Source organism: Alosa sapidissima, chromosome 5 (genome assembly GCF_018492685.1).
Source record: "Alosa sapidissima isolate fAloSap1 chromosome 5, fAloSap1.pri, whole genome shotgun sequence".
Classification (NCBI taxonomy): Eukaryota; Metazoa; Chordata; class Actinopteri; order Clupeiformes; family Clupeidae; genus Alosa; species Alosa sapidissima.
The window spans coordinates 22,645,191-22,657,524 of record NC_055961.1 but is presented as its reverse complement, the minus strand read 5'-3'; the positions used below and the strand labels follow the sequence as shown (position 1 = coordinate 22,657,524).

Genomic DNA, 12,334 nt, shown 5'->3' with positions numbered 1-12,334 from the left:
CCTGTCAACTCCCACCGCGAAAGATCACTCTCTCTCACGTCCACTCCATCTCCCCGACTGGGCTCTGGGATCACCAACACCCCTCAACATCACAGGCAGTTGGCCACTTACACCTCGCTACTCTTTAGTAATCTGCCTCTCAAATACAATCAGCTCATTCAAATGCAGGGCTTGTCTCTTGACCCTAAAATAGAGACAGGTGACCGCTTTACATTGCCCTGATTTCAATTACTCAGCTATACTTTAGATGAGTATAGGCACTAAGTCTTGGCACGCTGTTGTGGTTGTACCCTGTGGATATTGTGGATGATGTGCAGGCAAAAGCTGGTCTAAGCTGTTTGTTTTCTGCCTGTATGTGTTTTTCTGAAGGAGTGGCATAGTCAGTCTGCTTGGCCTTGCACCATATAGCTAAACAATAGACATCCTGCCAAAGGTTTCCCTGCAGGCATTTGTCCCTGGCAGTTGTATGTAACAGGCTTAAACACAGCCAGGGCAGTAACTCAACATTTGTTTCTTTTATGTCAGTGTCCATGTTGCCACAGAATTCTGTGTTGGATTCTTTAAGCCACTAGAAGCGAACAGGCTGAATTCCAGAAACATCTGATGGACATTTTATGCTCTCCTTGACATGTCAAGACGGGTACCTTGACATATCTGTGCTACGTTAGTGTCCTTCCTCAGGAATCTGAGGAACTTGCATAGAGACACTGGGAAGACAGAACGTCAGCAAGGACGGGGCTCAGATATTCACTTCAATACCTATCTTTCAATATGCTTTTTCTACTAACCAAACTTGCATATAGCACATGAGTGATTTCACATGTAATTGTACTGTATATTTCTTATCAACTCAACATTTTAATTGTCAAGAAATATTACCTTGCCGACTGAAGCGTTTCATCTGTAGTTCAAATATAGACAAAGATTAAATGAATTTCTGTGCCCTCTCAGTTACAACATATCCCATTGTTATAACCACTTTCAGTATTATGTATTAATCTAAAGAGCACTCATGAGATGACTGTTTTGGACCTCACCAGTTCTCCTTCTCTTAATTGTTTGAAGTGCTGCATATGGCAGGGCTTAAATTTCACTGCGGGATTGCGGGTATTGCGCATAATTTGTTCAAGTCCCGCAACTCTAGCCATCATAATGCGAGAAATTCCCGCATACACTTTTACAGCCTGTCTGATGACGTTAATATAGCCTAATCATTAAGTGGCGAGTTGAATTGAACATAGCCTCATGCAGACGCACACACACACGGAGAGAGAGAGAGAGAGAGAGAGAGAACCACTTTGCGCTTACGCAAATAGGCTACGCTACCATGGCAAACTTTTACATCTGGAAAGAGCTCCTTGGTAACGATCCTGCTAGCTCAGGTCACGTCAACACTTGATCCCAGAAAGATTGTCTTCGACATGTTAGTTTTTTGAACATGTATTGTATCTAATGACATAGAAAACATAATAATTTGCATACACATACCGCACTATGCACAACTTTTATTCACTAGCGACTATAGCCTAAAACCGTCAGGTTGAAGGGGGGCTAATTACTCCATAGAATTACTCTCACGTATTTTCTTAAAGTGACAGGCACTCAATTACACCTACTCATCAGCAATGTGCACTCAATTGGACCTACACACCACATTAAAGATATGCCTAAGTGTTATAGGTTAAACGTCAATATGAGGCATTCAAATTACTAAATATGTTTAGCTACTAATAATTACTAGTAAAATGCTAAATGCATTATTAAATAAATACACTCTATATGAATTCAAAAATATATGATAGAAACATATCACATAAGCTATCATTTTCAGTGTGTGTTTGTGTGTGTGGAGAGAGTCAAGCAGAATCTAGGATGTCCACTGTTGTGAATGATCCCACTACAGTATATATTACTGATGACGTCAGGGTGGTGGGGGCCCCAAAATCAAACACTTTAAAAAAAAAAAGTATCGAAGTATTGAAATCGCAATTCTTGACTTGGTATCAGAATCAACCCCCCCTCCCCCCCCAAATTGTGTAAATCCCCCCTACATGAATAACCTAAGGGGGGAATTCCCCCCCATTTTGAAAAATGAATTTTAAGCCCTGATGTGGAAAACTGTTTTGAGCTCTTTCTCCTTCCCTGGTCACCTGATGGCTGTGCTCTGCTTGCCTTTGATCTAGTCGCACTCAACTGCTAAGAGTCTGCTGTCGCCAGAGTCTTTTCATTGGCTCAGTTTGCGGAGAGAAAGTGTGCCCATTTGTGTGGTGGCAGCCGGGGAGATGGCGGGCACCTTAGCTCTCAGTGTGTGCAGACGCGAGCTAATCAGCCAGCGGATCAGTCCGCAGGGCGGTGAGCCGAACAGAGCTGAGCCCGCCAGGGGATGTGAGATGTGTTCATGTGCCATGGGGACTGGTGGAGACGAGCTGCACCTCATTTCATCAAGTCAATTATTTCAGCACTCTAGGCTCTCGCTGGCCCTCCTCTTGAAAGCTTGAGCCCTGGATGGGTCAATTATGCTCAGTGCTCTAGCAAATGCCTGAGCAAGCTAAGGAAGTGGAGGAAGTGGAGGGGTGGGGTGGGGGTAAAAACTGTTTTATTTCTTTCTCACTCAAATTTTAATGAAGACCTCCTTAGCAAGAACAGTGCCCTTAACGGTGTTTGAGTCTGCCTCTGCCGTTTTCTCAGATTTGTGAACAAATATGTCACCCTCCGCGCAGAGCCAGTGGAGGGTGGAGAGGATGTGGTAGCTTCGATGTGACTGATGCCTTTTTGCATTATCTGCTTCTTGTTATCAGTGGGGGAGACTAGATCGAGCGAATTGATTTTCCGTTCATTTACATGGCAAGGGAAGTGTGAACCCCCCCCCCTTTAGCTCAGATAAGTCTGCCCTTTATGTGGTCCCTTTGGTTCCAGATGAGCATGTGAAGGAATAACTCACTTTCAAATCCCGACAGTGACAGGTCCATCCAGATGGAGAGCTTTCTGTTTCGCTACCGCAGCTTTGAGCATGATGAACACATTAGTGCTGCCCAGTGTCCACAGGGAGCTCATCATTCATCTGATTTATGTTTCCAGTATTCTGTTGTATGATTTGATGTTTTGTTTGAGTTGGCTCATTGCTAAGGTGGAAACAGAGTTGCGGTAATGAGGAAAGTGGTCGAGAGGATAATGGTGCTCGGCAGTACTCACACCGGAAATGGCCTGTGCTTTGTTTTTAAGTATGGTTGCTGATGCTTTGTATAAATCATAAAATAACTGTGGTTGCGATATTACCTTTGTTGCCGTGTGGCCACGTATGAATGATGGTAATTATGAGAGCAATACAGTCTGTAATTGTTTTTAAAATGGTGGTTGATAATGCACTGTAGTTATTTCACTGAGATCCATGCTGAGATAACACCATATGTCTCTGTAAAAACAACTCTGCACAGCAGTCACTCACTTGAACCCTCATGAGCCATTACATTCACTGGATCAAATTCAAATAAACAGGAATCTTATCAGTGTCAGGTTGTTGGACAAGTTCCATTGCTCTGTTGAGGAAAGCGCGATAGTACAAATATTTGCTCATTTTTCTGAACAGTAAATGTCAGCCATTTTCATTGGATTTGGCCTCGCCAAGACATCATCCTCAGCAGACTCTTGCTACACCTGGCATCTCTATTGTAAATTTGGCTCAGTTAAGTCATGTTGGCCCAACCAAATGCCTCTATCTGGGAAGTCAGAGATTATAACATTAACACCCTCTGCGGATTCTCCAAAGTCATACTTTCATGTAGCGAATTGGCTCTTGTCCCTGTTTTAGCACATTTCAGAACTCAACTCTTCCTCTGCCCAGTCCTCACTTTTCTAATCTTGTGCTCATCTTTATAATAGACTCACTCAGTAAGCAAAAGCATAGCAAAGCACTTGACACCCTATTCAATGAATTAAAACGTTTTTGGCTGTGAGCAGCGAGAGGTACCGGTTAAAGGACGGAGCCATCAGTCCAGCAAAAGCTCTTTTGACAACACGCAGAGCTCTGTAACCGTAGCCGCCAAACAATATGATTACACATACGCTACATCACAGTGATGCTCACATTTTCTTAACACTGCTGCTGATTTGAAAAAACCCTGGACAAACCATACTGAAAAATAAATCTTGATAAACCTTAGTGAAAGATAAACCTGGATACACCTTAGGGAAAGATAAACCTGGATACACCTTAGGGAAAGATGAAACAGCATTCAAGCACATAATGAACATAGATCTGATTTTTTCCATGGGTCAGGTCACTGTTTGGCAAACAGTTATAGTGTGCACATCCCACCTTCTGGCAGGTGCAGGACAAAAGAAAACTATACTCAATTGAAAAAATATAATGTCCGCAACACTGCTTTTGACTCCCAATTATTTAATGCAACGTTTCAATCAGGTCACTGTTTGAAAACGGTATGTTCAACGCTTGTGTTATGACGAGAAATTATTGGTAACTCTGCTATTGCACACAGTGGCCCCAGTGTGTTACCACTCATTGTTCACAGCATTCAAATAACTTTCTCTGTCCTCTCAAGATTTTCATAGTGTCTCTGACATAATATCATGTCCTCTTATTCTTAGAAGAGCCATACAATATAATGTATTAAAAAACATAAAACCATAAGGTCTCCTCAATACGTATGGCAGCATCAGGAACCATATAGCTATCTTGTTTCAGCTATGAGTGTAAACATATACAGATATTTTAGTTGATGTACATATGGTGCCTGGATTTATTTCACTATGCATTAATTGCAACATGATAGCATTTGACCTTTAGAACCTTTCATGAAATGTTGATACCGTATTCTTTGAGAAAGGTGTTGGATGTTGCAGATGGTACAACTGTCCCCATTAAAGTCCTGACACTGGATAGTTCTCTAGGGAATAATGCAAGCCTTTGGGTTGGCTTTACGCCAGAATCCTACCCAAAGAGAGACGCTGAAAAGCAAAAGGTGAAAATATTGCATGCAGTTTTATATCCATTTCAGTGGAGCAATTCATCAGATTTCCCCTCAACGTTCATCTCTATTTTAACCCAGTTCATTTGCAGTTAGAACGTCACAAGGTGAAGTTAAGAAATATCATACAAATATTGATGCAATGCAGTCAACTCTCCAGGTTCTCTCATCACCCACACTGTGATTGATTTTACCATGATAGAGTGCCGGTGGATGTAGTCCCATCCGCTGTACGTGCTGATGTGTAACCACTTGTAATGTGACTCATGGATCACACTGATGCTAATTACCATCTGCTCACTTACACTACAGCAGTGTTGCATGCCAAGTTGTTTTCAATTATCCGCCTCTCCTTTTTTTTAAATTACAGCTTTTATTTTGGGAGAAATGGGTGTTGCAATCATGCCAACTAGGCAAGGTCCTTTCTGGGTCTTGAATGGTGCAAGTGTCCATAATTGTCTTCTCTTCTTCTATGGCCATAATTGCAACCTTTACATTCACTTTGAAAATGAACGTTTGAAAAAATCACTTTCAGCACAGCCCTCTCTGAATACTAAAACGGTGTCCTTTAAGTAGAGTTTGTTCCTTATCTTGTATAGAATGGATTTCTGCAGTATTTGTAAATGTGTCTCCCATGTCTTTATTAGTCTCTCGGGTTCTATAGCAGCACTCATAATTGTTTTATTTCAGTAAATTTTGTGTTCTTGTCACATTGTGCTGTGTGATTTTGTTATCTGTTTACATGGATTTCATAAAAACCTAAGAGTAAGAAATGTATAAAATAAAGGAGTGCCTAATTCAATTTAATTCACATATGCAAAGTATACAGTATTGTACTGATGTCTGAGAGTGATGGGCTGAGACTCAACAATATGAAAAGGATCCTCTTTTTCTTTTTACAGTGAGCTCAGGGTCCCTTGCACAGTAATACTGCTAACAGCACTGACAACGAAAGAATAAAACAAAGAACATGTGGCAAATCTCTAGTCATTTCAATCCTTTATGGAACCAACACCATGTTTTAATCTCTTTGCTTGGGAGATGCAAAATGTTATATGCACAATAGCAAAACAGAAATAGTGATTGAGATTATTACCATCCTATCTCCAAAGTATTGCAAAGCCACTGATTCAAAGGCACTGTTGGGGGTTCCCACACCACACACCTGTGTGAGTGATTAATCAGGTTGCGATTGTCAGACCACCATGTCTTGCCCTGTGGGCGGGTGATTTGATTGCTGAATCGAGACTAAACCAAGGAGCTGGTATTGTTGCCGTCCCTCATGTGTTTTGAAGCGTGAAGACAAAAGGCAGCCGAACGACAGATCGCTAGGCAGAGCTCAATTCCGCTGCCTGCTTTTTTCCTTTTCTTTCTAAGATAGCAATAAGTTAGAGTTTGATCACGGCCATGGCAGTTGTCTTTTGATGAGTCATGGGCCCATGGAGCGTGCAGTTGGTCCACATTGATTTCCCAAGTGCCTGCACACTTTAACTCGCTCCTACACGGGGAGCAGGATCGGATTTGTTAAGAGCAAATGGACCTACATCTTTCTTTCCACTTCATAAATTTCTTTTGCTCTCTGAGATTGTGTGGCCAATGTTTGTGGCATCCCTCATGCAGACTGTTGAGAAAAATGAATGCATTGTATTTGGACTGAGGTGCCTGAGATTGTGTGGTTCTGTAGCATCTTTATCATAAGAATCAGCTGTCAGAAATCTACCTCAGGGCTTCAGCAAGGCGAGAACATGGAGACAGCCACTGCAGTGGCACAAGCAGGGCATTGCTTTTTTCTCCAAAAACATACAGAAATCAGCAGACAGGAAACAGTCCCTGTCACCAGTGAAACAAAATGCAGCAGAATCTAATGCATTTCTGTAATGAAATGACCCTGATGTCAAGACCATGTGTTATGAGTCGGTCTGTGGTGTTAAAATGGAAAATGGAAGTTATTTTATTATTCTTTCTAAAGAATAATTTATTTTTCTTATATTTCTGCAAAGAACATTTTGGGGGCGTTTCACTGTGAAGAATTCCAGGCAGCACATCAAAGCAAAACTGCACTTGTCCAGATTTCCAGTCCAGACACACATCAAATCTCTGAAGGCATTGTTGTCACTCTGACATCCTCAGTCTCAGTAGAGGTTTTGCAGCATTTTTTCTCTGTATATCTCTTGGGGCACCTTTTTGCTCCAGTTGTATATCTCTTGGGGCAGCTAAAGGGAATATTATTTTCCTCTGCCAATAATTTTCTGTAGGCAGTCTGCCACAGAATAAAGAGGCAGAAAATAATTATATTATCAACGCATTAAATGACATTTGTAAGGATGAGCGGCTCATATGAATCATAATGCCGATTGTTATCCCCTGCTAAGAAGTGTTAATGAATTTGCCATGCTCAATCCTTGTACTGTTGTATCCCTGTGGCTGTGTGATGGGGAGACGAGGAGTTAAGTGTATGGCCATCATTGTTCTCCCCTGTCAGAGTGCTCAGATAAGAGTTGGATCCCCGCTGACAGAGTGCAAACATGCCTGCCACATGAGAAGAGCCGTTGCTCAGGGTTATTTCGAAAGGGCGGCGACCAGTCAACAGGCATTTTTCAAATTCAAAAGAGATTCCATTTTGGCACGCGGAGGTTGCCTGTGCATTCTTTCTCTCACACTCAGCCTTTGAGATAGTCATGGTTATCAGAATAGCTTCTTTAACATTCTTGAATTATTTAATTGAACAGTTAAACTGACAAAAACTTGAGAATGGATTTTATTTGAGGATATGAAGTGTAGTATCTTCTGCAACTGTTTTTGTACTGACTGAAGGAATGGATTGCATTTTGTGCTAAGCATGGATTGTTCTGTAAGGGATCATTTGACAAATAGCCTATAGTGTCAAAATACAGAAATAAATTTCATGAAATCTTGTTTTAAAGGCTTTTGAGCAATACTGCTGGGTAGTGTTGCGAATCTAGTTGATGTGTAGAATGAACTTCAACTTTGAAAGGAGAGCATGCATGGGTTGTAGGTTTCATTAATGTTTTTAAAAGTCTTTGGAACATTTGTAAAGTGTATTGATTTTTGCGGAGTGAGGCTTAAGCTGTTTAAGCAGCAGCAGGCCTCCTTAATGGCTCCAGCCTGGCGAGGAAAGATGAGGAGCCATAAAGGAGCATTTGTTTTACCACCTCACTGCTCAGCTTGAGACGTTCTCCAGCAAAGTGCGTTTGCTTTTGACCTCGACCTACCAAAGAAACCTGCCTATATACCCCGCTTCAATTTCAGAAACAAAAAACACTCTCCTGGCTGATTAGCTGTTGTCATGGTGCATCTCGCCTGCTAAGGTTGAAAGCAGAAGGTTGCACCCAGGCCCTGTTGTTTACCCTGTGCAGCCTGTCTCCTGTGCAAACAGGGTCACAATGGACTTAATCAAGACTACTATGTACACAGGGCAGATCACACTTGGACAGAGGTCTGACTGCAGCACTATCGTGTATTGATTAAATCTTTAGAATTTAATTGGCCCTCATGAGTGAATGTACGTCATGTAAAAGTTGTGACCATCTCTGACTGCAGAGTGCAAGCTCTGCTGTATCACACAGTATACTTGACTTTATTGCCAGGAGTTCTCTTCCTCTCCAACTCCTTGTCTGCTAGAAATACTAAGACAATACAAATCAAACCAGCAGATTCATGGCATACTGTACAGTAGGCCCATGGCCTTATGGATGGGCCCCTCACTGGATGTCAATTCTCTAGTGTGTCGTTGTTGCCCCCAGGCCCACAACTTAAATCTGACCAGAATCTGAACCCCAATAGTGTGTGGCCCTTTGACTGAGAACTCATTGAGAAGCAGAGGAGACCTATGGAAGTGATTGGAGCATGAAGACCCTGCAACCTCTCTCCTTTGACCTATCCCATTCATCTGCCTGAAACCATGCACGGCTTCTGTTGGGCCCCATCACCATGGCAACCTCTCTATAGGGTTCTGTGCCTTATTCTGGTAGATGGTTGTAGTTGACGCCCCTGTGTCACCCTCTGTGGTTTGCTTTGTGTGTGACTGAGCACACATATCCAGGGAGAAAGTCTAGATGTGTTGTCTACTGCTGTTGTTTTGGTAAAAAATGTGTATACTACTTGATGATTGCTTGAACTATGCAAACAGAGTTATTTAAAAAAAACCTCACTGAATATGTATTGAAAATGTTTACTCGTATTACTGTTTGCCTATTTATGTACAGCATATACACATTTATTTATTTAAATAGGTTATGCAGATTTGTACATACATCTACTCTACACACATTTTTGCATTCCTTAGTTCAGGTAATGAGTATATGCGTCCTTCTGTTTGTTTCTCAGCCCACAGCAGTATACCAACAATTGTTGGCTTGTATGGAGAGACTATTGAAGTTCCCTGCATCAATGGAGGAGCCCAACCCGATGGCCTTATGTTCACTAAGTGGAAATATGTGAGTTATTTTGTTGTTTTTACCTCCACTGCTAAACTAGAAATATATGGCGAATGTTATAGAGCTGAATGCTACACGTAAGCTGTACAATTAGGTATGCATTATTCTGTCAGTCCGTAATTAAACATAATTATAGCATCACGCCCTGCAATTCAGGGCTGAGGGCCTTAAGCATGAGCTCTGCTCTCCGTGCTCTCTCCATCAGATGAAAGATGATAACACGGCGGGAGACCTCCTGGTAAAGCAAGCACACAAGGAGGAGGCCACCATCCAGGCCTCAGATGGCTATAGAGACAGGGTGAGCATCGCCCCCAACTCCAGCCTGCTCATTGCCAAGGGAACGCTGGAGGACCAGAGGCTCTTCACCTGCATGCAAGTATGGGGAGGCAACGTGAAGGAGTACCCAGTGCAAGTTTCTGTCCACAGTAAGTAATTTCCACATTGCCCTGCGTTAGATTACAAAGCGATGACTGGTTGCTGGTTATATGGACTTAAATATAGGCTTTGAAATGAAAAAGGCCACACAGCATCAACACTTAACCAGAGGGGTGTAACTCCTGTAATTAAGAGCTCTCTGGAGTGGGGTGGTTTCGACTGAACAGATATTTACATCAGAATAGCTAATCCAGTCATTACTCATGAGCTTTTTGTATGTTTACAGAGAGGCCTTCGCCACCCCAGATCAAAGATAAAGCCAAAGAACTGGAAAATGGAAAGCTTACCACCGTGAGTAAAATGGTTTATTCATTTGCCAATCTAGTGAGATCAAGCACCACTGACTTTTTATCTCTTTTTAGACTCAGTTCATGCACTGAGGCAATGAACAAAATCCATGAAAGAGAATGAAGAATAAATGAATATCAAATGATGATGAAATCAATGATGATGTTACAAATATTAGGGTGATGAGGGTAATACCCTTGTTGTGCTCTCAAGTACGATAAAGTGTTTGACTTCCTATCACTGCAACACCGTTTTTGGATGACATTTTATGGGTACTTCACCAAAAATAACCATCTGTAACTGCATAACTGAAGGAACCTAAAACCAAACACAGGGGCTTTTGAGGATGAGTAATTCATCCCAGATGAGCCTTTCAGCGCTGAAACATGATTTTCACATTTGATATGTATATATGTATATCTTGGTCGAAGTGCTTGTCATTTCTTTTTCCCTTTTTCCTCAAGTTTCTGGCTGCTGGCTGCTCTCTTTGCCTTTAATGTCAGGGGTTTGAGGGGGTGGTGGGGTTTGAGGGGGTGGTGGGGTGTTGTTTTGGGAGACCGCCTCCCGAGCTCTGTCAAGTTCAAAGTGCCGCCTCGGTCGCACCCGCTGCGGCGGAAGAACGCTCCTCCTCAGAGCGCCCGCTTTGAGGCGCAATTCACTCCAACATGAAAACATTATGGCTGGTGAAAGGTCAGGGCTCGGCGCAGCGCCGGGGTTGAGGGATGGGAGGGAACGGGAGGTGGGAAAGCTGCAGCGGAACGGCGAGAGAAAAAAAAAAGCAAAAATAAATAAAAAAAAAAAAGAGCCTGTGGTCACGACCAACCCAAGAGCCAGCCTCACACAGCACATTGCCCTCGGAGGGCTCTCATTATAGCCCAAACACTGGAGGCGCCAGGCAGAGAAACGGCTGTGTGTAGAAGCAGGGGAGAGGAAGGGAGGGTGGTGGTGGGTGGAGGGTGGAGGGTGGTGGTGGGTGGAGGGAGGGTGGAGGGTGGGGGGGTTCTTATCTGATGGTTGTGCGGCTGCGGCTGCTGCTGCAGCTTCCCTGCATGGCGGACGGTGGTTTGGGTGCCATTCTGCCAGCCTGAGCCCCTGCATCATCCCCCAGCCAGCTCCCGGGCAGAGTAGCGATTACTCTGAGCTCTCTATCCCGCCCCACAGCCCTCCGCACACACAGCGGCTCCAGCCGCCGCCGCCGCCCCTCAGGGCGAAGAATTGCTCAAAAGCCGGAGCGACTCCTCACCTAATCCTGTCACATCCTTATTAATGCGTCCCCAGCTTTTTCCTGTAATGGAGTTTTTGCACATCCATTTTTCTTGCGGCAGGAGAAGCCGGGGGAAAAAAGGCAGCAGCAGTGGTTTGTCAGTGCTACACCGCTGGAAGAAAAGTCTTCTCAGCCAAGCAGCGCTGTCAGGCAGGGGAAGCTCTCAGATCAGTCATAGTTAGGAGGCAGGGTGCAGGCAGCCAGACCAACAGGCACCACGGGACTTTCCTTTAGGGCATATTCAATGACAGGCCCAACTCCCCCTGCATGGCTTTCAAAAGATAGTATTCTGACTCAATGAGAAGCACATGACACACGAATATTCATCTTAAAATATCTGACAGTAGGATATGAGCCAAGTCACCTAAATGAGAGATAATGAAAGTAACAGTAGCAAGGACATGATGCAGGAAAGTCCCTAAAGCCCCCGGAACGTGAGTCAGGTGTGAGCTCACCAAAAGCTATTTATTCTGGGTAAATTCCAGTAGCATGTGTAAACTGCGTCACCAAAATGGAATTTGTCCACCTATTAATCTTCAGTAGTGACCTTTGTTCACATTTTCACATTGAGCCATTAAAGGAAGTAGTAGGGAAAATGGTCATACTAGATTGCGTCAACTTCCCATCTCAGTGAATAGAATAGATCATATGTTAGTTTTGGATGAAACATGTGGTTAATGGTCAAGTGTAATATCTTTTTCAGCTTGGCACATGCATTGCCAGTGATGCCAACCCTGTTGCTATCTTAACATGGACCAAAGATGGCCAGCCACTGGTCCCTGATGACAAAAGTAAGTTACATTCACACACATAAATCATTTAAATTCTTGTGATTTTAATGATATCCCTAATTACAAAAACCTCTTCTCGGTTTGTGTGTGTGTGTGTGTGTGTGTGTGTGTGTG

At 43.1% G+C, this 12,334-nt stretch overlaps 1 protein-coding gene across 2 annotated transcripts in view; it reads left to right on the top strand.

Annotated features, from left to right (window-relative positions):
• The window catches only part of alcama (activated leukocyte cell adhesion molecule a), a 39,057-nt gene that overhangs the window by 17,851 nt on the left and 8,872 nt on the right, over window positions 1-12,334 (top strand). For both annotated transcript variants that reach the window (XM_042091493.1, XM_042091492.1), the window contains exons 2-5: window positions 9,333-9,442; window positions 9,648-9,867; window positions 10,104-10,168; window positions 12,133-12,220. In XM_042091493.1, coding sequence (XP_041947427.1) covers window positions 9,333-9,442; window positions 9,648-9,867; window positions 10,104-10,168; window positions 12,133-12,220 — 483 coding nt within the window. The remainder of the gene's footprint in view (window positions 1-9,332; window positions 9,443-9,647; window positions 9,868-10,103; window positions 10,169-12,132; window positions 12,221-12,334) is intronic.